The sequence below is a fragment of the Salpingoeca rosetta genome, assembly GCF_000188695.1.
Source record: "Salpingoeca rosetta unplaced genomic scaffold supercont1.37, whole genome shotgun sequence".
Classification (NCBI taxonomy): Eukaryota; class Choanoflagellata; order Craspedida; family Salpingoecidae; genus Salpingoeca; species Salpingoeca rosetta.
Genome location: NW_004754897.1, coordinates 495,631 through 515,708, shown reverse-complemented (window position 1 = coordinate 515,708; position 20,078 = coordinate 495,631). Strand labels below are relative to the sequence as shown.

General features: G+C 60.8%; 2 protein-coding genes across 2 annotated transcripts in view; both read right to left on the bottom strand.

Annotated features, from left to right (window-relative positions):
- Positions 1-794, bottom strand: part of PTSG_10910 (uncharacterized protein) — a 16,792-nt gene extending 15,998 nt beyond the window's left edge. The window contains exon 1 of the mRNA XM_004988237.1: positions 184-794. Within this exon, the coding sequence (XP_004988294.1) occupies positions 184-443 (260 nt within the window). The 5' untranslated portion in view covers positions 444-794. The remainder of the gene's footprint in view (positions 1-183) is intronic.
- A 771-nt stretch (positions 795-1,565) lies between these two features.
- On the bottom strand, positions 1,566-19,992 carry PTSG_13117 (uncharacterized protein). Its single transcript, XM_004988236.1, has 9 exons — positions 19,489-19,992; positions 19,167-19,239; positions 14,156-18,740; positions 11,008-14,133; positions 10,353-10,625; positions 4,199-10,112; positions 3,927-3,968; positions 2,446-3,676; positions 1,566-2,095 (listed from the first exon to the last, which is right to left on the bottom strand). The coding sequence occupies exons 1-9, from the start codon at positions 19,553-19,555 to the stop codon at positions 2,011-2,013; spliced, it is 15,396 nt and encodes a 5,131-aa protein (XP_004988293.1). The 5' UTR covers positions 19,556-19,992; the 3' UTR covers positions 1,566-2,010.
- Positions 19,993-20,078: the final 86 nt, after the last annotated feature.

Below are 20,078 nucleotides of genomic sequence, written 5' to 3'. Positions count from 1 at the left end.
GTGTGTGTGTGGTGTGTGTGGGTGGGTGGTGGGTGTGTGTGTTTGTGGGTGGTGAGAGAGTGTGGTGAGAGATTGTGCGTGTATGCGTGTATATGCGTGTACGCGTGTATGACGGACACAACTGCATGCGGACAGGTTCAAGCGTGCATGATCATCGAAAGCATAACATGCAAGTTAACTCACAAGGACACAGCCATGGCCTCATCGACGATGCCGTCGCCAGCGCGCAGAAAGGGTGCAACATCGTCGGACAGAACTTCTCGCGGACGGTTGTCATTCGCACGACCTCTGGCCAGTTGCTGCTGATCCTGCTGTGCTTGGTTGCGGGGTTGGGAACGCTGGTTGCCACGTTCACGTCGGCGAGGATTGCCACGGGTACGGCGAGGGTTGCCAAGAAGAGCATCCCTCATAAGGCGCGCTTCACGCTCTGAGACCCGGTCCATTGCGGGCCTTCAGTTCGTGGCGGCTGACGCTGGTGGTCGTTAGTGGACGCTGGTGGAAGCTGAGCGAGATACGTCAGTGTGTGTGTGTGTGTGTTGGGGGAGGTGGGAAAGGAAAAAAAAATGATGCTCACGCACGGGGGTGAGATCCGGTTGTCGGTCGGACAGTGCGTCAGTTTGACAAAACAACAACTAACTGACTGACTGGTGAAAGGGAAAAGGAGAAGTACAGTGCAAGTGCACACTGCCACGCACACGATCGTCGACCGATCGTCGAGAGTGTTGTGTTTGCGGACAGCAGCGGCGGAAGGGAACAACAAACACACAAACAAAGGACGAAAATTTTCGGGTTCGATTGTCCAACTCGCTTATTTGTGCATCGAATTATTATCGATATTATCGATATTAGTCAAATTTCGAGGCTAGAAAAGTGGTGTAAGCTTTTGTTTGTTTTTCGTGCAGAGGAAGGACAGTGGCGAAAAGCGGACTTTTGTTAGCTTTGTTGGCTTTGTTGGCTTGTTGGAGGGGCCTGAAGGCCTGAGGGGCTTGTTACTTTGTTTGTCTGTTTGCCTTGCTGTTTGAGTGTTTGTGTCTCGTCCTGGTTGTTCTTGTTGTGTTTCTTTGGTTGGATGTGTTCTGTTGTGCATGTTGTCAGCCTGTTGTCTCGTCGCTGCGTTTGGATGCTGACGTGTGGTGCGTTTGGAATTTTCGTTTCCTGACTTTCTTTGCGTGCAACAGATGTATGCTGCTATGAAATTCTAACGTTGAATGTAGGAATGTGTTCCCAACACCAACAACAACAACTTAAACAACAACTTAAACAACAACTTAAACAACAACTTAAACAACAACTCAAACAACAACAACAACAACAACAACAACAACAACAACAACAACAACAACAACTTAAACAACAACTTAAACAACAACTTAAACAACAACAACTTAAGCAACAACAACAACTTAACAACTCAGAAAGACACCGGGATCGAAGATGTGCATTTTTTTCAAACAACTTGAACAACTTTAACAACAACACGCCATTCCCTTCGCCTCTCTTTCTCCCCTTTACCCTCCCTCCCTTTCCCCCCTTTCCTCCACCCTCACCACCTCTTCTTCCCAGCTTCTCGGCTGTCGCTATTGTTTAATCAACACGAGACACAGGCCAACACGGCACAACACAAATGTCTAGAACACACATGACATGGCATGTTGCTATGCCGCGACGCTGAACAGATCTTATGAAAGCATAACCCAAAGCGGAAAAGGAGGAACAAACATTGTACACAAATTAGCAGGGGGTGCCAAGTCAATGAGCACACTAACACGAAACATCAGAAAACAAAAGAAAGGCGCAAGTGCTCAAGCAGCCGCCCTACAGCAACACGCGCCCGTGCTGTTGAAGACAACTACTTGACAAGCGCCGTCTCAGAACAAAAAATAACGAGCACATTACCAATGCCACGCCACACACCACACATGCACACGCCCATTCACGCATACTCACACGCACACTCATACACACGCTCACATCCACTCACACCCATTCACGCGCACATGACGCGCAAGATCACTTGTGAACCCGGGAATACACGGGCTCATCGTCATCGTCGTCCTTCTTTCCGCCACGTGCGCCGCTGTCCTGCAGCGACGAGCTGTGACAGAATCAAACAGCACCAACGAATCAACGTGAGCAAGAGCATTTGGGGGATTGAGAGGCCCCGCGCAGAGGAGCGTACACAGCAGCCATAACCTTCCAATCTACCGCCCCACCACACACACACACACATACACACACACCAACACACGCTCACACACACGTACACAATCACACACCAACACACGCTCACACACTAACACACACTCACACACACACACACACTCACACAATCACACACCAACACACGCTCACACACTCACACACACACACACTCACACACACACCACCACCACCACACACACACACACCAACACCCCCCCCCAAACACATTTTCCTGAAACACACCTGTTGACGTCGCCCGCCTGCTTGTACACGTCGTCATCATCGTCATCGGCGTCGCCGTCCGTGGCGTTGTCCTGCGACAGCACGTCGCCAGCCAGGCCATAGTCGTCCTCGCTCTCATCCTGCTGCTTGCGCGGAGCTCGCTTCGGCTTCTTGCCCCGCACCTTGCCGGCAAAGCTGTAGTCGCCCTCGCCATCGCCATCGTCGTCGTCGTCAGCCTCGCTGCCAGAGAAGTCGCCAGCAAGCCCGTACGTCTCGTCAATGTCCATGGACGCCTTCTTCCCCTTTCTGGGCTTCTTCTTCCTTGGCTTCTTGCGCTTCGATCCGCCGTCACCGCCAGCGTCCGCCAGCCCGTACGTGTCGTCGCTCTCGTCCGCATTGCTGCCGCTGCTCACAAACGCGCCAGCAAGGCCATACGTGTCATCCTCGCCCTCAGCAAGCCCGTAGATGTCGTCAGTGTCGGACCCAGAGCCACCGCCACCGCGACGGTCGTGCATTGCGCGCGCATAGTCGCTGTCGGAGTGGCGAGCCGCCTTCTTTCCGCGCTTGCGGGCGGCGCCCTTGCTTCCGCGAGCACCGACCTTGTTGGCAAACGCGTAGTCGCCCTCGTCGTCGTCACCGCCAGAGCGGTTGTCGTATTTTGCGGCGAGCGCGTAATCGTCGTCGTCGTCATCGCCGCCTGTGCGGTTATCGTATTTTGCGGCGAGTGCATAGTCGTCTTCGTCATCGTCCCCGCCTGTGCGGTTGTCGTACTTGGCCGCGAGTGCGTAATCGTCATCGTCCCCGCCTGTGCGGTTGTCGTACTTGGCCGCGAGTGCGTAATCGTCCTCGTCATCGCCATCAGGGTTGTCGTACTTGGCAGCAAGCGCGTAGTCGTCTTCGTCCTGGCCGTCGCCCATCTCGTACTGTGCGCGGCCCGCCTGGTCGTACGTCTCCTCGTCATCGTCCTCCGACCGCACCAGACCGTAGTCCTCCTCGTCGTCCTGCGGTGCCAGCTTCACATCGTCATACGTGGCCTCAGACCCGGCCTTGCCGTAAATGGCGCCACCGTCCTTGCGTCCAACGTAGTCGTACGCGTGGTGCACCTCCCCAGTCTCGGGGTCGACATATGTGCGCGGCTGGCCGCTGCCGGAGCGACGCCCGCCGCCGCCCATGCCACGGGGGTGCGGGACTGGTGCGCCGTAGTCAAACGTGTCGTCCGCCTCCGCCTTCTTCTTCCGCTCCTCTGCTGCGCCTGTTGCGTTGCGTTGCATCGCATCGCATCACATGGCATCGCGTAAGCAACAAACACCAGGGCACACAAGCAAACGTGAGCACAAGCAGCGTGGGCCCTTTCAACGCATGCATCGATGATAGTCACGCAGCAAGCGCTGAATGCGCAAGCAAGGATACACAACACAAGACAACACAAGACAACACAACACAACACAAGACAACACAACACAACACAACACACACAGACACGGGCAAGACAACAAGCTTACGTCGGTTCTTCTTGACGAGAATCACAGATGCGACAACAATGGCTGCAAGCGACATACAATCGCGCATTAAACAAGCACGTGCATGGTGAGTGATGACCCGCAGAAAGCGGCAACACAAGGAGAACAGCAGCAACAACAACAACAGCCGTCACAACCATCACCATCTCCGTTTCCGATCCCCTCCAAACACGCAAAATCACACACACACACACACACACACACATACGCACACACACACACACATGCATACACACACACGCACAACCACTGACCGATAAAAGCGACGGCAGCGGCAATGTAGATGATGAGTTGGCCCTGGAGCGTCTCAATAAACGACTTGCTCGGGGCCGGGAAGGCCAGCTTGGAGCACTGTGCCCCAGCAGCCTCGAGATGTGCAACGCGACCACCGACGCGTGCCTGCGGTGTCGTGTATGCCACTGTCGCATCCAGGCACAGCAGCGAGTCGCGCGTGTTGAGGGCCTCGTCCACCAGCAGCACTTGCGTCACCGTGATGGCGTCTGCGTCCACCGCAAACGACGACACGTTGTACGGCTGCGTTGCATTCAGCGGCGCCGGCGCATCCGTCCAGTGCTCAAAGACGGCGCTGCCGCTGTATGCCAGCGTAGTCCGCACGTCCTCCGCCAACAGCGCAGAGGCGTTGGTGTGATATACGGTGACAGGCACCGTCACGTACGTAAACACCACGCCGTCTGCCTGCACCAGCCGCTTCACGTTCAGCGTGGCGCCGGGCAGCGTCACGTTGAGCTCGGGCCGCGCAATGTTCACCGTCACCTCCGCGCCGCCGCTGCTGCCGTCAGAGGCCAGCGCCGTGCTCAGCGTCACGGGCACGTTGGTCCCCAGCGCAGTCACGTCAAGCACCTCGCCCACAAGCATCACCTCAATCTTGTCGCTCGCGTTGAACGTGTTGTCCGGCATGTTCAGTACGCGCCCAAAGCGGAACTCTGCGCCGACATACTCGTCATCCACGTTGAACGTCGACGACGCCACGGGACCGGCATCACCACCGCCTGTGCTGTTGCTGGCGCCACCAGACGCGCGGCGGCGGCGGAAGGCGGACGCGCCATCCACATCGCTACTCGTCAGCGGCACAATCTCCAGGCCGGAAATAGCCAGCTGCTCACCGGCGCGCGTAATGTTCGCCTCCACGACAGACATGACGGGTTGGCCGTCCACAAGTGGGAAGGACAGCTGCGACACCAGGTCTGTCATCAGGCCCTCTCGCAACGGCAGCACCAGCGACATGCTGAACCGCTCGCCGGTCGTCAACACGGGCACGCCGCCCTCGCCACTGCCAAAGGACGCCGTGGATCCCGTGAGCGCGAGCGCTGGATCCGCCATGCCGTCCGTCTGCATCGATGCGGACGTGAACAACTCCGCCGTGCGGCGCGGCGCCACTGCGCGGGAGGTGTACACCAGCGGCACCAGCGCGCCGTACGTCGTGGCAAGCGTCACGTTGTACTTCAGGCGCATGCGCAGCTCAAGCGTGGCGTTCACGCCTAGCGGTAGGGACGGCAGCATCACGTACAGCACGCTGCCATCTGCGCTAACATCCGATGCGCTGCCCAGCGTGGTGTTGCTCGTCAGCGTGATGTAGTCGTCCATGGCCTGCAGCTCCAGGCCTTCCTCGTCCACGCTCACCACAAGGGAGAGCTCGTACCCGGTGTGTGTCGATGCGGCCGTGTGCCAAATGCGGTGCGTCAGCGTCAGCACGTCGCCAGCATCGCCGCCCTGGGGCGAGATGCTCGTGGCAGACGCAAGCAACGGTTCCACAATGCGCACGGGCGTGCTCAGCTGCACGCTCAGGCCCGCAAACGCCGCCTCCTGCGCCAGGCTGCCCTGCATCTGGCTCACAACATACGCCTCGTCCAGGACGATAAACGTCACGTTGAACGAGAGCATGTCACCAGCCGCCAGGCTTGACGACTCCACCAGGTTCTCCACGTGACCAAAGTCAACCATGACCTGCGTGGCGGACGTCGTGTTGGCCGTCACCTGCGCCAGCACCTGTCCTTCCGTGGCCACAATGTTGCCGCCAACGCTGTCTACCGCCGACGACACCAGTGCCACCAGCGGCCGTCCGCTGCCGTCTGTCGGCAGGTCAAACGTCACAACCAGCGCCGAGGGACCCTTGATACCGATGGCTGTCATGAACGTCACTTCCTCCTCAATCGCCAGGTCGCCGCCTGCGGTTGTGGCGTCGTTGGTGGCGTACGAGGTTGCCATGTCCAGCAGCACCACGTACAGCGTGCGGAATGCCGCGCTGTCGCTGTACGGCCGGCCCAGGCCTGGTCGCGGACTCGAGTCGTACGACAGGTCCACAGTCACGTCCAGCGGGTGTGCGCCGGGTGCCTGCGCGTCCACGCGCACCATCACGTCAAACTCAATCACCATCTCCTCGGGCACGCTGCCGTAGTCGTACACAATCGTCGTGCTGCCGCTGCCCAGCACCGTGTCCACGGTGGAGGCGGGCCTGGACGCGCCGCTCGTGTGTGCCGTCGACTCGTAGTGCAGGTACTCGGGCAGCGTCACCGTCACCACCACGTCGTGGCCAAAGGAGGGCGTCATGCTCACGCGCAGCGGCACCAGCTGACTCCGCCTCACAAACGCCGCCGCCGGGTCGGTCAGGTTGATGCGCATCGTCGGCTCCACCACCGTCACGGCGCGCTCGTCCGTCAGCATCACGCTCGCGCTCGTGTTGGTGCTGTCCGTGAAGTTGAGGCTGCTCGTGCCCATGAGCACCACGCCGTCGACCAGCGCAGGCATGTCTGGGACGTGCACCTCCGCGTACAGGTCGACGTAGTCTGCCATCGTCACCGCGTTGTCGAAGCGGTTCTCGCACGTGCCGAGGTCAAGCATCACCTGCGTGCCGTTGCTCAGCAGGCGAGGAACACCGCCGCTGTCTGGGCCGCCCGCGCAGTGCACGTTGGCGCCAACGTCGCTCCACATGCGCTGCACCACAATGTCCGTCGAGTTGAACACCATGTCCAGCACCAGCTCCGTCGTCACCTCAGGCACATACACGCGCGAGCGGTAGATGTACAGCTCGTCAATGGTCACGTGCGAGTCCGGGGTGGTGAGGGCATCGGAGGTGTTGTACAGCATCAGTGCCATGTTCGGCACCGCCACGTTCACCTCGGGCGAGGTGGTGTTCAGCGACATGGTGCGGCCGGCCTGCCCAAAGATGGACAGCAGAAACGTGTCAAACGTCACGCTGCACTCGGAGAACAGGCCAGCGGCGTTGGGGACCACGTCGTTCTGCACAACCGCATCAAAGGCCACATACGTCGTGCGCGTCGACAGCGCAAACTCAGACAACGCAAACACCACGCTCGTGCCGTCTGCGGAGATGTTTGCCGCTGCGCCGAGCGGGCCGCCGTCCGCAGCCACAATCCGCAGCATCGGGTGCGCGTGCGCGGTGAAGGTGAGGTCGTAGCACGACGCCGTCGACGCCTCCGTGTGCGTGAGCGTCAGCCCGTACTTCACCTTGTCGCCCGCATCGGTCGGGTCCAGGCTCAGCACGTCCATCGTCAGCTCAACCACGGGCTCCACCACCGTGTACGTCAGGTTGTTGGACGCAAGCGTACCGGTGAGCGTGACCAGATCCTTGGTGTACGTGACGGCCGCAGACTGCACCAGCGGCTGGCCCGCCTGCGCAACGGCGGTGTCCCGCAGCGACGCCACGGTTGTCACCACAATCTTGTCGTGGATGTCCGCCACGTTGTCGCGCTGGTTCTCGCACGTGCCAAAGTCAAGCACGAGCCCGTCGTGCACGCCGTCGCCGTTGTCGTCCACAAACTGCGGCGCCGGGCGCGGGATGGTGCAAACCACGCGCTCGCCCACCTGGTACTCAAAGTCCACCAGCCAGGTGGCGTTGTCCACCACAAAGTCCGTGGCGATGGTCACGTTCATGGTCAGCTCTGGCAGCGTCACCGTCACCGCAGAGGTGTACGTCTCGCTCACGGCAATGTCAAACAGCTCCGTGTTGTCGTCCGAGGACAGCAGCAGGTCAGAGCGGATAGCCAGGTCCGCCACCTCCACCGCGTCGCACACGTACGCGCGTGTGTCCTCGCGCCCAGGCAGCCCGTAGCTCGACGTCTCCAGGTGGCTGTCGTACGTCACGTTCTGCAGCGCAACCACGTTGATCTCGGTCGGCACCATGCTGTTCAGCACCACGGCCTCAAACGTCACCACCAGCACGGGGTCGGCCAGCGGCAGCGTCGCCAGCGTGTACGTGACGACCTTTGCGTCGGCAGAGATGTTTGGCTGCGCACCGTGCAAGCCGCCGTCGGCAGAGACAATGTCCATGTTCGGGTGCACCTCCGCCACCACCACGAGGTCGTACGCAGCAGCCGTCGACTCGCCGTTGTGCGCAACGGTGATGGTGTACGAGACCACGTCCCCGGCATCCACGGGCTCTGCGGCGGCAAACTCAATCAGCGTCGTCAGGTTGGGCTCCACCACGCGGTACTGCAGCTGCGTGGCGCTCGTGCGGTTGAGCGAGTACAGCGCCTGATCGCTGTAGTCGAGGTGCGCCGCCAGGGAGATGTTGCGCTGGTTCACCACCGTCGGCCGGTGGTCGATGGGCGCAAACACGGCGTACACAAACAGGCGGTCGGCGTCGTCCTCCACGTTGTCGTACGCGTTTACACACACGCCAAAGTCAAACGTCGCCGTGTCGTTGCTTGTAAACGCAAACGCGTCCGTGTCCGTCAGCTCCGGGGTGGTGGTGCAGTTGAGGCTCGCGCCCACCTCAAACCAGCTGTCCAGCACCACCCACGCGTCAAAGTCAGGCAGCGCGGGCTGCAGCGTCAGCACGGCGCGCGTCGTCGCCTCCGGCAGCGTCGCGTTCGCCCACACCAGCACGCTCTCGTGGATGGCCAGGTCCTTATCAAACGCCGTCAGCGGGAGGCTGCTGTTTACCGTCGTGTACACAATCACGGGCTCGTCAATGGTCAGCTCGGGCGCCATCGCCGTGTCCGTGTACACGCGGCCGGACTGGCCGTACATGCTGCCGCGGTGGCTGTCAAACACGTAGTCCGCGTCCGTGATCAGGTTGCGCTCGTCAGGCACCACCTTGTTCAGGATGACCGCCTGGAAGGTAAACACCAGCGACTCCGTGGGCAGGTACACCGCCGTGTCCCATGACACCGTCTTGGCGTCCGCGCTGATGTTCACGCTGGACGTGACAGTGCCCAGATCGGCGCTGATGATGGAGAGCGTGTCGTCCACCACCAGCGTTGTCGTCATATCGTAGATGCAGGACGAGGACACGTACGCGGGCGGGCTGCTGATCCACGGCATGTTCACCGTGTACGTCACCACGTCGCCCGCGTCCAGCGGGTACAGCTTGTCCACGTCCACCCACAGCTCAATGTCCGGCTCGGCAATCACCACAAACGACTCGGCCTCATATGTGATGGCGTCCGAGTCCACGTATGCCTTGACCGTGCGCGTCTGCCCGCCCTTGTTGAACTGCAGGCTGTTGTCCAACTGCGCCGTCACGCGGAGCACAAGCTGGTCCGACGCGTTGGCCACGTTGTCGTACAAGTTGCGAATCTCGCCAAAGCTGAAGTCAACTTCCACGGGTGACTTTGAGGCGACAATGTCCCCAGTCGCAAGCAGAGAGTCTGCAACGCTGCCACCAATCATCCGCACGCTGGCGTTGCGGTACGTGTACGACGGCGCAAAGGCCAGCGAGAACCGCACAGTGAGGTCCGTTGTCACCTCCGGCAGCGTCACAACAATCTCGTACTCCGACGTCTCGTGGATGTTGGTGTAGGGGTCTGGCGTCTCGGGCAGCGATGTCGCCACCAGCTGCGTCGTGATGTACACCCGGTCCATGGTCACGTCCACCGTGTTGTTCGCCGGCGCATACTCGGCGCCATCGGCGTGGATGCGCCCAGGCTGTGGGAACGACGAGCCCGTCGTGGTGTAGTTGGTCTCCACCTCGGATGTCACCACCTGCTCCGGCCGCACGTTCTGGTTCACGCGCACGGTGAACACGACGTCGAGCTCCTCCCCCAGCTCCAGCGACTCCAAAACAACCTGGAAATAGCTGGCGCTGACCTGGTTCACGCTGGGGGCAGCGAGGGACCCGCCATACGACAGCTGAATGCTGCTCGCATCAAGCGTATACTGCGGCACAATAAACACATGCGTCACCGTCTATCGTTGATAGAGGCACGTGCGGGCGTTTTTTTTTTTTGGGGGGGGGAGGGAGAGGGGGAGGGAGAGAGGTGGGTGAGGGGGCGGCGTGGTGGTGAGTCTGGCAGAAGAGAACAAACACACATTACACTGCACACGCAGACACACAGACACAGATACACACACAGACAAACACACAAACACGCACACACGTACACAAGCAAGTTTCAACTCTTCCCCGCCCGGGGCAATGCAACGCACCCTGTACGCGATGGCGGTGGAGGCGTCCGTGTGCTTCACGTTGATGAAAAAGTCAATGTTGTCGCCGGCGTCGTTGGTGGTCGTCGTGTTGACGCTCGTGGAGATTGTGTTCTCCAATTCGGGCTCTACCACAGTAAACCTCAGCGAGCGTGGCGAGGTCTTGGCGCCGTCCTTCGTGTCCGGGAAGGAAATGCGCGCATCCACGTCAAAGGTGGTGGCACGGTTCAGGCCGTCGTTCATCGAGTCATCTCGCAGCCGCACAGCAACTTGAATCTGTTGGCGATGGGTGCAGTGTGAGTGACAGACAATGTGTTGCAATCTGAACAGAAAACCACTCGCGCACGCACACACACACACACACACACACACACACACACACACACACACACACACACACACACACACACACATACTCAAGCACAGGTGCACAACGCAAACACACGCAAAACACACGCAAACAACCGAAGAAACCGCACGACGGAAACATCTGCAATTTTTTCTTCGACCCACCCCACTCCCCAACACAGACGCACACACACACACACACACACACACACACACACACACACACACACACACACACACACAGACACACACACACACACACATTCACACATGATGCAAGACAACCACAACGGTGCTTCTCTTTTCTCACGTCAATCTGGTCATCTGCCGTGCTGGAATCGCTGCACACGACGGTGATGGTGCCGAGGTCGGCAACAACCTGCTGGTTCACTTCGTCAAACAGCCAATTCACACCGTCAAACGCGTCGCTCTCCTGCACCGCCGAGTCTTGGATGTTGCTGCCAAGGTGCGCAAACGTGGCGTTGAGGAACTCCATATTGGCTGGAATGTCAATCTCAAGCACGGCGTGCGCGGTCACCTCAGGGAACGTGAAGCGCACTTGCAGCAGCGCCTCCTCCTCAATAGTCAGGTCCCGCCCGCTCGTCGTGGCGTCCGACGTCGTCATGACGGAGATGGCCGTCGAGCCGTCGTCAATCGTCGTCCGAATCGTCAGGTCATCCACCGTGTACCCACGCCCGTCGTACGGTGAGGACAGCGGTGACGAGTCGTACGACACAGACACCACGTTCTCAAGCACCTCCTGCGGCTCCACTACCTGCAGCAGCGTCGCCTTTGCTGCAATGTACAGCACATCCGTCTGGCGCAGGTGGGCTGCGCGCACAATCACATACCCGTCGTGGTACTCGTGTGTCGTGGGCTCGGTGGAGATGGCGGCACACGACGTCGACGTGACCGGCGACTGCGCATCGCCAGAGGTGGAGATGCAGCTGAAGAACGAGTCGTTGTGCTGCGACTGCCGCACGTCAAACTGGAACGTAACAACAACATCAAACGCATCCGATCGCGAACTGCTCGTGCTCGGCGACAGCCTGTACTCATACACCAGCTCATCGCACGCGTCGCCAGTGTACGACGACGACAGCACGTCCGTGGATGTCAGCAGCGGCTCCCGAATCAGCGGCGCCACCGACGGCGCAGACACGCGCGTATCATCATCGTACAGGCGGGCATAGATGGTGGGCCTGTCGCCCGCCTTCGCACTGCGCTCAGAGTCAACGTACAGTGAGAAGCGAACAACAATCTGCGCGGTCGCGTAGGCCGTCGTGCCCGGGTGCGTCACTTCGCCAAACTCAAACACAAACGCATCATACCCGGCGATGTAGGTCGCCGTCAGCGGCACGCTCGAGCCGTTGGTCGCAAGCGTGGGCTCGCCCACAATGAGGTCGCCGTCAATGCTCGTGACATTCGCGCTCAACCCCGTGTACGCCACGCTAGCCACCATGCATTCCAGCTTCAGATCGCTGGATCCTTCGTGCAGCGTCACCACCACCTCGTACACGGCGCTCTCGTCAACAGCCAGGTTGCTGCCGTCGCTCGGGGCGGACTCGGTCATGCTGTCGCTCACAAACGTCAGCGACACCGTCGATGCCGCAATGTTCACTGTCACCTCCTGCTGGGTGATTGAGAGCGGGCGGCCGACATACGAGCCCGTCGTCTCCGGCGACGTGTCGTAGTCCGCATCAGCCTGCACCGCATACGCGTCGTTGCGACGCACGTCCGTGTCAGACGTGAACTCAACGCTCCACGTCAGCTCCACCGTCTGCCCATTCCTCAGCACAGGCACGTAAGCTGACACCTCGTAGCCTGCCACAATCGCTGTCAGGGGATTGCTGCCGTCGCAAATGTCACACCCCACACTGCCTGGCGTGGGCACAATGCCGGCCGGGTGCGTTCCAGTGGCATTTACATCGTAGGCAGGGCCAGTGCCCTGGTTCACAAGCGTCAGCGTGTACACCCGCACGTCCCCGGAATCAACCACGCTGTTGCTGATGGCGAGCGATGGCGAGATGTTGGGCGTCACAATCGTAAACGTGAGCGTCTCTGACGCTGATGCAACACCACCGTCATACGTCACGTTTGCCGTCACAGTCAGCGTCGATGACGAGGTCAGCGCAGGCACGTCCGGCACACGGAACACAAAGTCAACCTCCAACACGTTCGACGCCGTCGGCACAAGCGAGTTGTCGGCCTTGTTCACCAGCGTCGTGGATGCAAATGACACCAGCGTGGTTTGGTCTTGCACAGATGTCAGCGTCACAGGGCTGTCGTTTGGCTGCACAATGTTGCCTGCACTCTCCACGCTCACGCTGGGATCAAGCAGTGTCGCATCGCTCGGCGCAAAGTCGTAAATCAACATGAAGCTGGCGTCGGTTGTCACCTCAGGCAAGTCGAGCAGCAGCCGCACACCCACTTCCTCGTGAATCGCAACGTTGAGCGAAGGCGTCTCATCAAAGGACGTGCGGTTGAAGGCCACACTCAGTGATGGCTGGAACACTGTCGACAACTGCTGTGTGCTGTTGTGAACCAAGGTCACAGTGTCATACTCCCGCGCGCTCGTGTACTGGCTGCTCGTGCGGAACGTCAGCTCCGTCATGCCGCTGTCAAAGATTTCATCGTTCGGGCGAATCTCCTGGTTCACGATCGCACGCCAGGTCATCTCAACCTGTGTCCCAAGCCCAATCTCAGCAACACCAAGCGTCATCACATTCCCGCTCTGGGACTGCACACTGCACACAGCAGGCACACAATCAAACGTCGTAAACGTCAGCAGCGCGTCAATCTCCTGCCGCACCTCAACATCATACCCAGGCGCAAGGCTGTCCCCAAGATGAGACACCACGCTCCTGAACGTGTATTCGTCAGCGGCATCAACAACGCTCGGCGCAACAACCACGCTCCGCGACACCGTCATGTTCGTCTCAACAACAGTCACATTCGTCGCGTCAGAGAACGTGTACCCGTCCGTCGTCAGCGTCGCGCTCAGCCCGTACACGTCAAACTCAGTCACGCTCACAACGTCAGCGGGAACAGCAACCGTCACATCAACCTCAACCCGACGTGCACTCGCCGGCGTGTTCGCTGTCACTGTCACCGTCCCAAAGTCAAACAGGTACGCGTTGCTACCAACCCCTGTCCCGCTGTCGTTCTCAGACACGCCCGTCATCGACACGGCTGACCCAACAAATGACACCGCATTGGCGTCGCCAATAAACCCGGGCTCATCCCATTCAACCAGCAGATCAACTTGGCTCTGGCCGCTCGGCAGCACAAACGCAAACCGATACGTCACAGCCTCATCTGGAGCCGTCTCAGGCGTCGTGTCTGCGTACCCCGTCGAGTCCAGCGAAAGCGCAGACAGCGTGCCCATCCGCGTCGTAATCGCAGCCGTCGTCGATGTCAACAGAGTAAGGCCGACCTGTGTATTGCCCGGGGTCCACGGGGCTGCTGTCGTAGTCGGTGTGCGTGGTGAAATCGTAGCTCTGGCTCGGGTGCACGCTCGCGTCGGGCGCAAGCGTCGCCGTAAACCCAACCGTCAGCACCTCCGCCTCGTCGAGCCGCGTCAGCGTCACCGTCAGCGTCCCCGCGCCGTTGTCCACGCTCACGCTGTACCGCGACTCGCACAGCGTCGCAGACCCAGCATCGTCGCACGTCACAGTCGCCCCGTTCACCTCAAGGCCCGCGTCATACGCAACCGTCGCAGACACGTCGTACGCAGCAGCGTCGCTCGCACCGCTCGTGTGCTGCAGCGTCAGCTCAAGCGTCACCTCGTCGCCCGCGTCAAGCTCCGTCGCCGTGCTCGTCGCACTCAGCGTGTGCTCAAGCTGCGGCTCCGCAACAACAAGCGTCACGTCGCTCGGAGCGTTCGTGCTGCCCCCGCTAAACGCAAGCCCGCACGCCACGCCCACGCTCGACCCACGGATGTCGACGCCATCGCCCACTGCAGACACAACGTAAAACTGCAGCTCAATCACAAGCTCCTGCGCGCCGTTCCCGGCAGCGTTCGTCACCGTCCCAAGGTCAAGCGTCGTCGTGTCGCCAGCCGTGCTCGACGGCCCGCTCTGCGTCGGCACAGCGCTCCCCGTCGAGTTCACAACAGCAACCACGTCCTGCACTGCCACCTCGGCCGGCGTCGTGATCGTGAACGTCAGCACAGCAGCCGTCGTCACCTCAGCAACGCTCACCGCTGCCTTCACGCCAACAAACTCCTGCGCAACAACCTCCGTCCCCTGGCTCAGCGACACAGACGTCCGCTGCAGGCTCAGCGCAACCGTCGGGTCAGGCACCGTCGCAAGCTCGCTGTTGTCCCCGACAGCCGTCACCGTCGAGATCGCAGGCGTCACCGCGCTCACCTCGTGCCCAACAGTGTAGTTCACCGTAGCGCCCCCGCTCTCGTTGATCGTGTCGCCGGGCTCAACCTCCGCAATCACAGCGGCCGTGTACTCAACCACAACGCTGCCGCCAACGTCAAGCCGGGCAACCACAGCCTCAAGCGTGTTCCCGTTCCCGAGCGTCGACGAGCACCCCGCGCCTCCGCTGCACGACACCGTCCCCGTGGAGATGGACAGCTCGCTGTCGACCACCTCCCGCAGCGACACCTCGAACGCCGGCGCCTTGCTCCCCGTCGCATGCGCAATCGTCACACGACGCACATACGAGTCGCCCGCATCAACCACACTCCCAGGGTTGCTCACAATCGTCCGCGTCACCTCAAGCACCGGCCGCGCAACCGTCAGCGTCACCCCCGTGTTGCTCAGCGCGTCCGCGCCAACAAACCCGCCAACGCTCAGCACAATCGTGCTCCCGTCAGCCGCGTCCACAGGCACGCTCACAGTCACCTCAACCGTCACAAAGTCGTCCAGCGCGCCAGCGCCGCTCCCGGGCATCGTCAGCTGTCCAAAGTCAAACAGCGCCCCCGCGTCGCTCCCGGCACCGGCGGACACAATCTTCGTCCCCGCAGCGCCCGTCACCGACCCGTCGTCCGGCGCACCGGCATCGGCCGTGATGCTCCCAGACACCGCAGACACCCGCGAGCTCTCGTACTCAAGCTCGCCGCCAGCCCACGTGATGCTCACGTTCACCTGGCTGCTGCCCTCAGGGAGCCCAATCACCGCGCTCAGCACAGCAGTCTCGCCCGCGCTCACCGTCGTCTCAGGCGTCGTGTCTGCGTACCCCGTCGAGTCCAGCGAAAGCGCAGACAGCGTGCCCATCCGCGTCGTAATCGCAGCCGTCGCCGGGGCGCTAACCGTGTACGTCCGCCCAGGGTACTGCGCGCCGTCCCGCGGGCTGCTGTCGTACACAGTCGACAGGCTCAGCCCGTAGCTCTGGCTCGGGTGCACGCTCGCGTCGGGCGCAAGCGTCGCCGTAAACCCAACCGTCAGCACCTCAGCCTCGTCGAGCCGCGTCAGCGTCACCGTCAGCGTCCCCGCGCCGTTGTCCACGCTCACGCTGTACCGCGACTCGCACAGCGTCGCAGACCCAGCATCGTCGCACGTCACAGTCGCCCCGTTCACCTCAAGGCCCGCGTCATACGCAACCGTCGCAGACACGTCGTACGCAGCAGCGTCGCTCGCACCGCTCGTGTGCTGCAGCGTCAGCTCAAGCGTCACCTCGTCGCCCGCGTCAAGCTCCGTCGCCGTGCTCGTCGCACTCAGCGTGTGCTCAAGCTGCGGCTCCGCAACAACAAGCGTCACGTCGCTCGGAGCGTTCGTGCTGCCCCCGCTAAACGCAAGCCCGCACGCCACGCCCACGCTCGACCCACGGATGTCGACGCCATCGCCCACTGCAGACACAACGTAAAACTGCAGCTCAATCACAAGCTCCTGCGCGCCGTTCCCGGCAGCGTTCGTCACCGTCCCAAGGTCAAGCGTCGTCGTGTCGCCAGCCGTGCTCGACGGCCCGCTCTGCGTCGGCACAGCGCTCCCCGTCGAGTTCACAACAGCAACCACGTCCTGCACTGCCACCTCGGCCGGCGTCGTGATCGTGAACGTCAGCACAGCAGCCGTCGTCACCTCAGCAACGCTCACCGCTGCCTTCACGCCAACAAACTCCTGCGCAACAACCTCCGTCCCCTGGCTCAGCGACACAGACGTCCGCTGCAGGCTCAGCGCAACCGTCGGGTCAGGCACCGTCGCAAGCTCGCTGTTGTCCCCGACAGCCGTCACCGTCGAGATCGCAGGCGTCACCGCGCTCACCTCGTGCCCAACAGTGTAGTCCACCGTAGCGCCCCCGCTCTCGTTGATCGTGTCGCCGGGCTCAACCTCCGCAATCACAGCGGCCGTGTACTCAACCACAACGCTGCCGCCAACGTCAAGCCGGGCAACCACAGCCTCAAGCGTGTTCCCGTTCCCGAGCGTCGACGAGCACCCCGCGCCTCCGCTGCACGACACCGTCCCCGTGGAGATGGACAGCTCGCTGTCGACCACCTCCCGCAGCGACACCTCGAACGCCGGCGCCTTGCTCCCCGTCGCATGCGCAATCGTCACACGACGCACATACGAGTCGCCCGCATCAACCACACTCCCAGGGTTGCTCACAATCGTCCGCGTCACCTCAAGCACCGGCCGCGCAACCGTCAGCGTCACCCCCGTGTTGCTCAGCGCGTCCGCGCCAACAAACCCGCCAACGCTCAGCACAATCGTGCTCCCGTCAGCCGCGTCCACAGGCACGCTCACAGTCACCTCAACCGTCACAAAGTCGTCCAGCGCGCCAGCGCCGCTCCCGGGCATCGTCAGCTGTCCAAAGTCAAACAGCACCCCCGCGTCGCTCCCGGCACCGGCGGACACAATCTTCGTCCCCGCAGCGCCCGTCACCGACCCGTCGTCCGGCGCACCGGCATCGGCCGTGATGCTCCCAGACACCGCAGACACCCGCGAGCTCTCGTACTCAAGCTCGCCGCCAGCCCACGTGATGCTCACGTTCACCTGGCTGCTGCCCTCAGGGAGCCCAATCACCGCGCTCAGCACAGCAGTCTCGCCCGCGCTCACCGTCGTCTCAGGCGTCGTGTCTGCGTACCCCGTCGAGTCCAGCGAAAGCGCAGACAGCGTGCCCATCCGCGTCGTAATCGCAGCCGTCGCCGGGGCGCTAACCGTGTACGTCCGCCCAGGGTACTGCGCGCCGTCCCGCGGGCTGCTGTCGTACACAGTCGACAGGCTCAGCCCGTAGCTCTGGCTCGGGTGCACGCTCGCGTCGGGCGCAAGCGTCGCCGTAAACCCAACCGTCAGCACCTCAGCCTCGTCGAGCCGCGTCAGCGTCACCGTCAGCGTCCCCGCGCCGTTGTCCACGCTCACGCTGTACCGCGACTCGCACAGCGTCGCAGACCCAGCATCGTCGCACGTCACAGTCGCCCCGTTCACCTCAAGGCCCGCGTCATACGCAACCGTCGCAGACACGTCGTACGCAGCAGCGTCGCTCGCACCGCTCGTGTGCTGCAGCGTCAGCTCAAGCGTCACCTCGTCGCCCGCGTCAAGCTCCGTCGCCGTGCTCGTCGCACTCAGCGTGTGCTCAAGCTGCGGCTCCGCAACCGTAAAGTCCACGCTTGCTGAAGAGGTGGTGACTTGCGCACTGTTCTGCTCGTACGTGGCCATCGCAGAGAATGTGACTGTTCCGGCGTCTGCTTGTGCGAGCACAAGGACTTGGTAGGAGGCGGTTATGGTGGCTTTGGTGCCGCTCGTCTCTACAGCAGAGCGGTCCGCGTTGAGCGCGGGACCAACCAGCGTTATGCTGGTGACGGTCGAGCCCTCGTTCGGGCTTGTGATGACAAGCGTGTCGTTTGTCACCTCTGAGCTGGATGTTGTGCTGACGGCTTTGCTCAGCACGAATGCATCCATGCCACCGCCTTGTGGAATGGTAAAGTCGATGGTTACCTTTGATTCAAACTCTGGCACAGTGAACACGGCCTCGACATCGATTACGCGATGCACGCCTGACCCGAAGGACGTGTCACTGCTGTTGAGCGTGAGTGTGATGTTGTCCACGCAGACCTCGCCGTTTCCGGCCGAAGATCCTGCATCGCACGCGCATGTTCTGTTTGTGTGCGGTTCGTGTGTGCGTGTGTGCGTGCGCGCGTGTGTGTGTGTGTGTGTGTGTGTGTGTGTGTGTGTGTGTGTGTGTGTGTGTGTGTGTGTGTGTGTGTGTGTGTGTGTGTGTGTGTGTGTGTTTGTGTGTTCGTGTATGTGTGTGTGCGTGTGCGGTTTGTGTGTGTGTGTGTATATATATTTGTGTGCGGTTTTTTTTGTGTGTGTGCGTGTGTGTGTGTGTGTGTGTGTGTGTGTGTGTGTGTGTGTGTGTGTGTGTGTGTGTGTGTGTGTGTGTGTGTGTGTGTGTGTGTGTGTGTGTGTGTGTGTGTGTGGAGTGAGACAGAGGCTTCAAGTGCGTAAAGACGCAATGGGAGAAGGTTGGGTTTGCATCACACTCAATCAAGCCATGCATGGTCTCCAGCACGTGCCATACCTGCCAAGGGGCGCCATGGCGTCATTGGTGCAGGTTGCAAACACAGAGCACGGGTCTGAGGTGCAGTCAGCATCTGCAAGTGTTCAGCGCAAGAGCAACCACGCAAAAGATAAAGCACAGGCGTGAGTGAACAAAGTGCAGCTGCTTTCAACGCATCGTGATGGTTGGTGTTGCGCTTCCAGCAGTGGCGCTGCTGGCGGTGCTACTGTTGTATTGTTTGGATCCAAGTTTCCCGCCAAACTGAACTCAAAATGCAGAATCAGCTGTGCGCATGTGCATGTGTGTGCGTGTGTGCGTGTGTGCGTGCTGAGACGAAACGTACTTGTAACGGTGATGACAGCAGCCAAGACCCATAACAGGGCCAGCATGGCACCGCGTTGGATGCGCATGCTTGTGTTGGGTGTTGCTCGTCCTCTGTGGTGACAGCGGACTCGCTGTCTCTTCGCTCTTTCTCTCCCTCACCCAGTCGATACCAGTGGTCTGGATGCTCCTCGTTCAGGAACTCCCCCAATTGTGTGTGAGGCTTTCCACGCCAGCGGTAAAACCACCCACGCGAACGTGTGAGAGCACCTGGTTCTTCTTCCTGTCTTGTGATATCCTCACTGATCTCAGCCAGCTCAAAGTGCTGGCGTGTGATCAACCTCTCGTCGCCTTTCCGCTCGCTCAGTTGCGTCTCTCTCTCGCTTTCTTCGGGCACCACAGCGTCTCTCCGTGGCTCGCTTCGCTGCTCGTTTCGGTTCTCTTTCCTGCTGCACGAGCGGACAAGGGGTTTGTGTGGGAAGGGGTGCGTCGTCGTCAGCCCCTCCTTGCTGTGTGTGTGCTTTTGATGTTCACGCCCTTTTTGCTTTCCCGTGCTGCGTTGCGCTCCTCTTTCTCTTCTTGGCACTTGCACGCCCACCTCAATCTACGATT

Bases quoted from the DNA above. Each gene is read 5' to 3' on its own strand.
- PTSG_13117 (XM_004988236.1), bottom strand. From the start codon at position 19,555: ATGCGCATCCAACGCGGTGCCATGCTGGCCCTGTTATGGGTCTTGGCT. The intron at 3,677-3,926 runs GTAAGCTTGTTG...GCAACGCAACAG, and splicing joins TCTCGTCAAGAAGAACCGAC to GCGCAGCAGAGGAGCGGAAG. The intron at 2,096-2,445 runs GTGTGTTTCAGG...ATTCTGTCACAG, and splicing joins CAGGCGGGCGACGTCAACAG to CTCGTCGCTGCAGGACAGCG.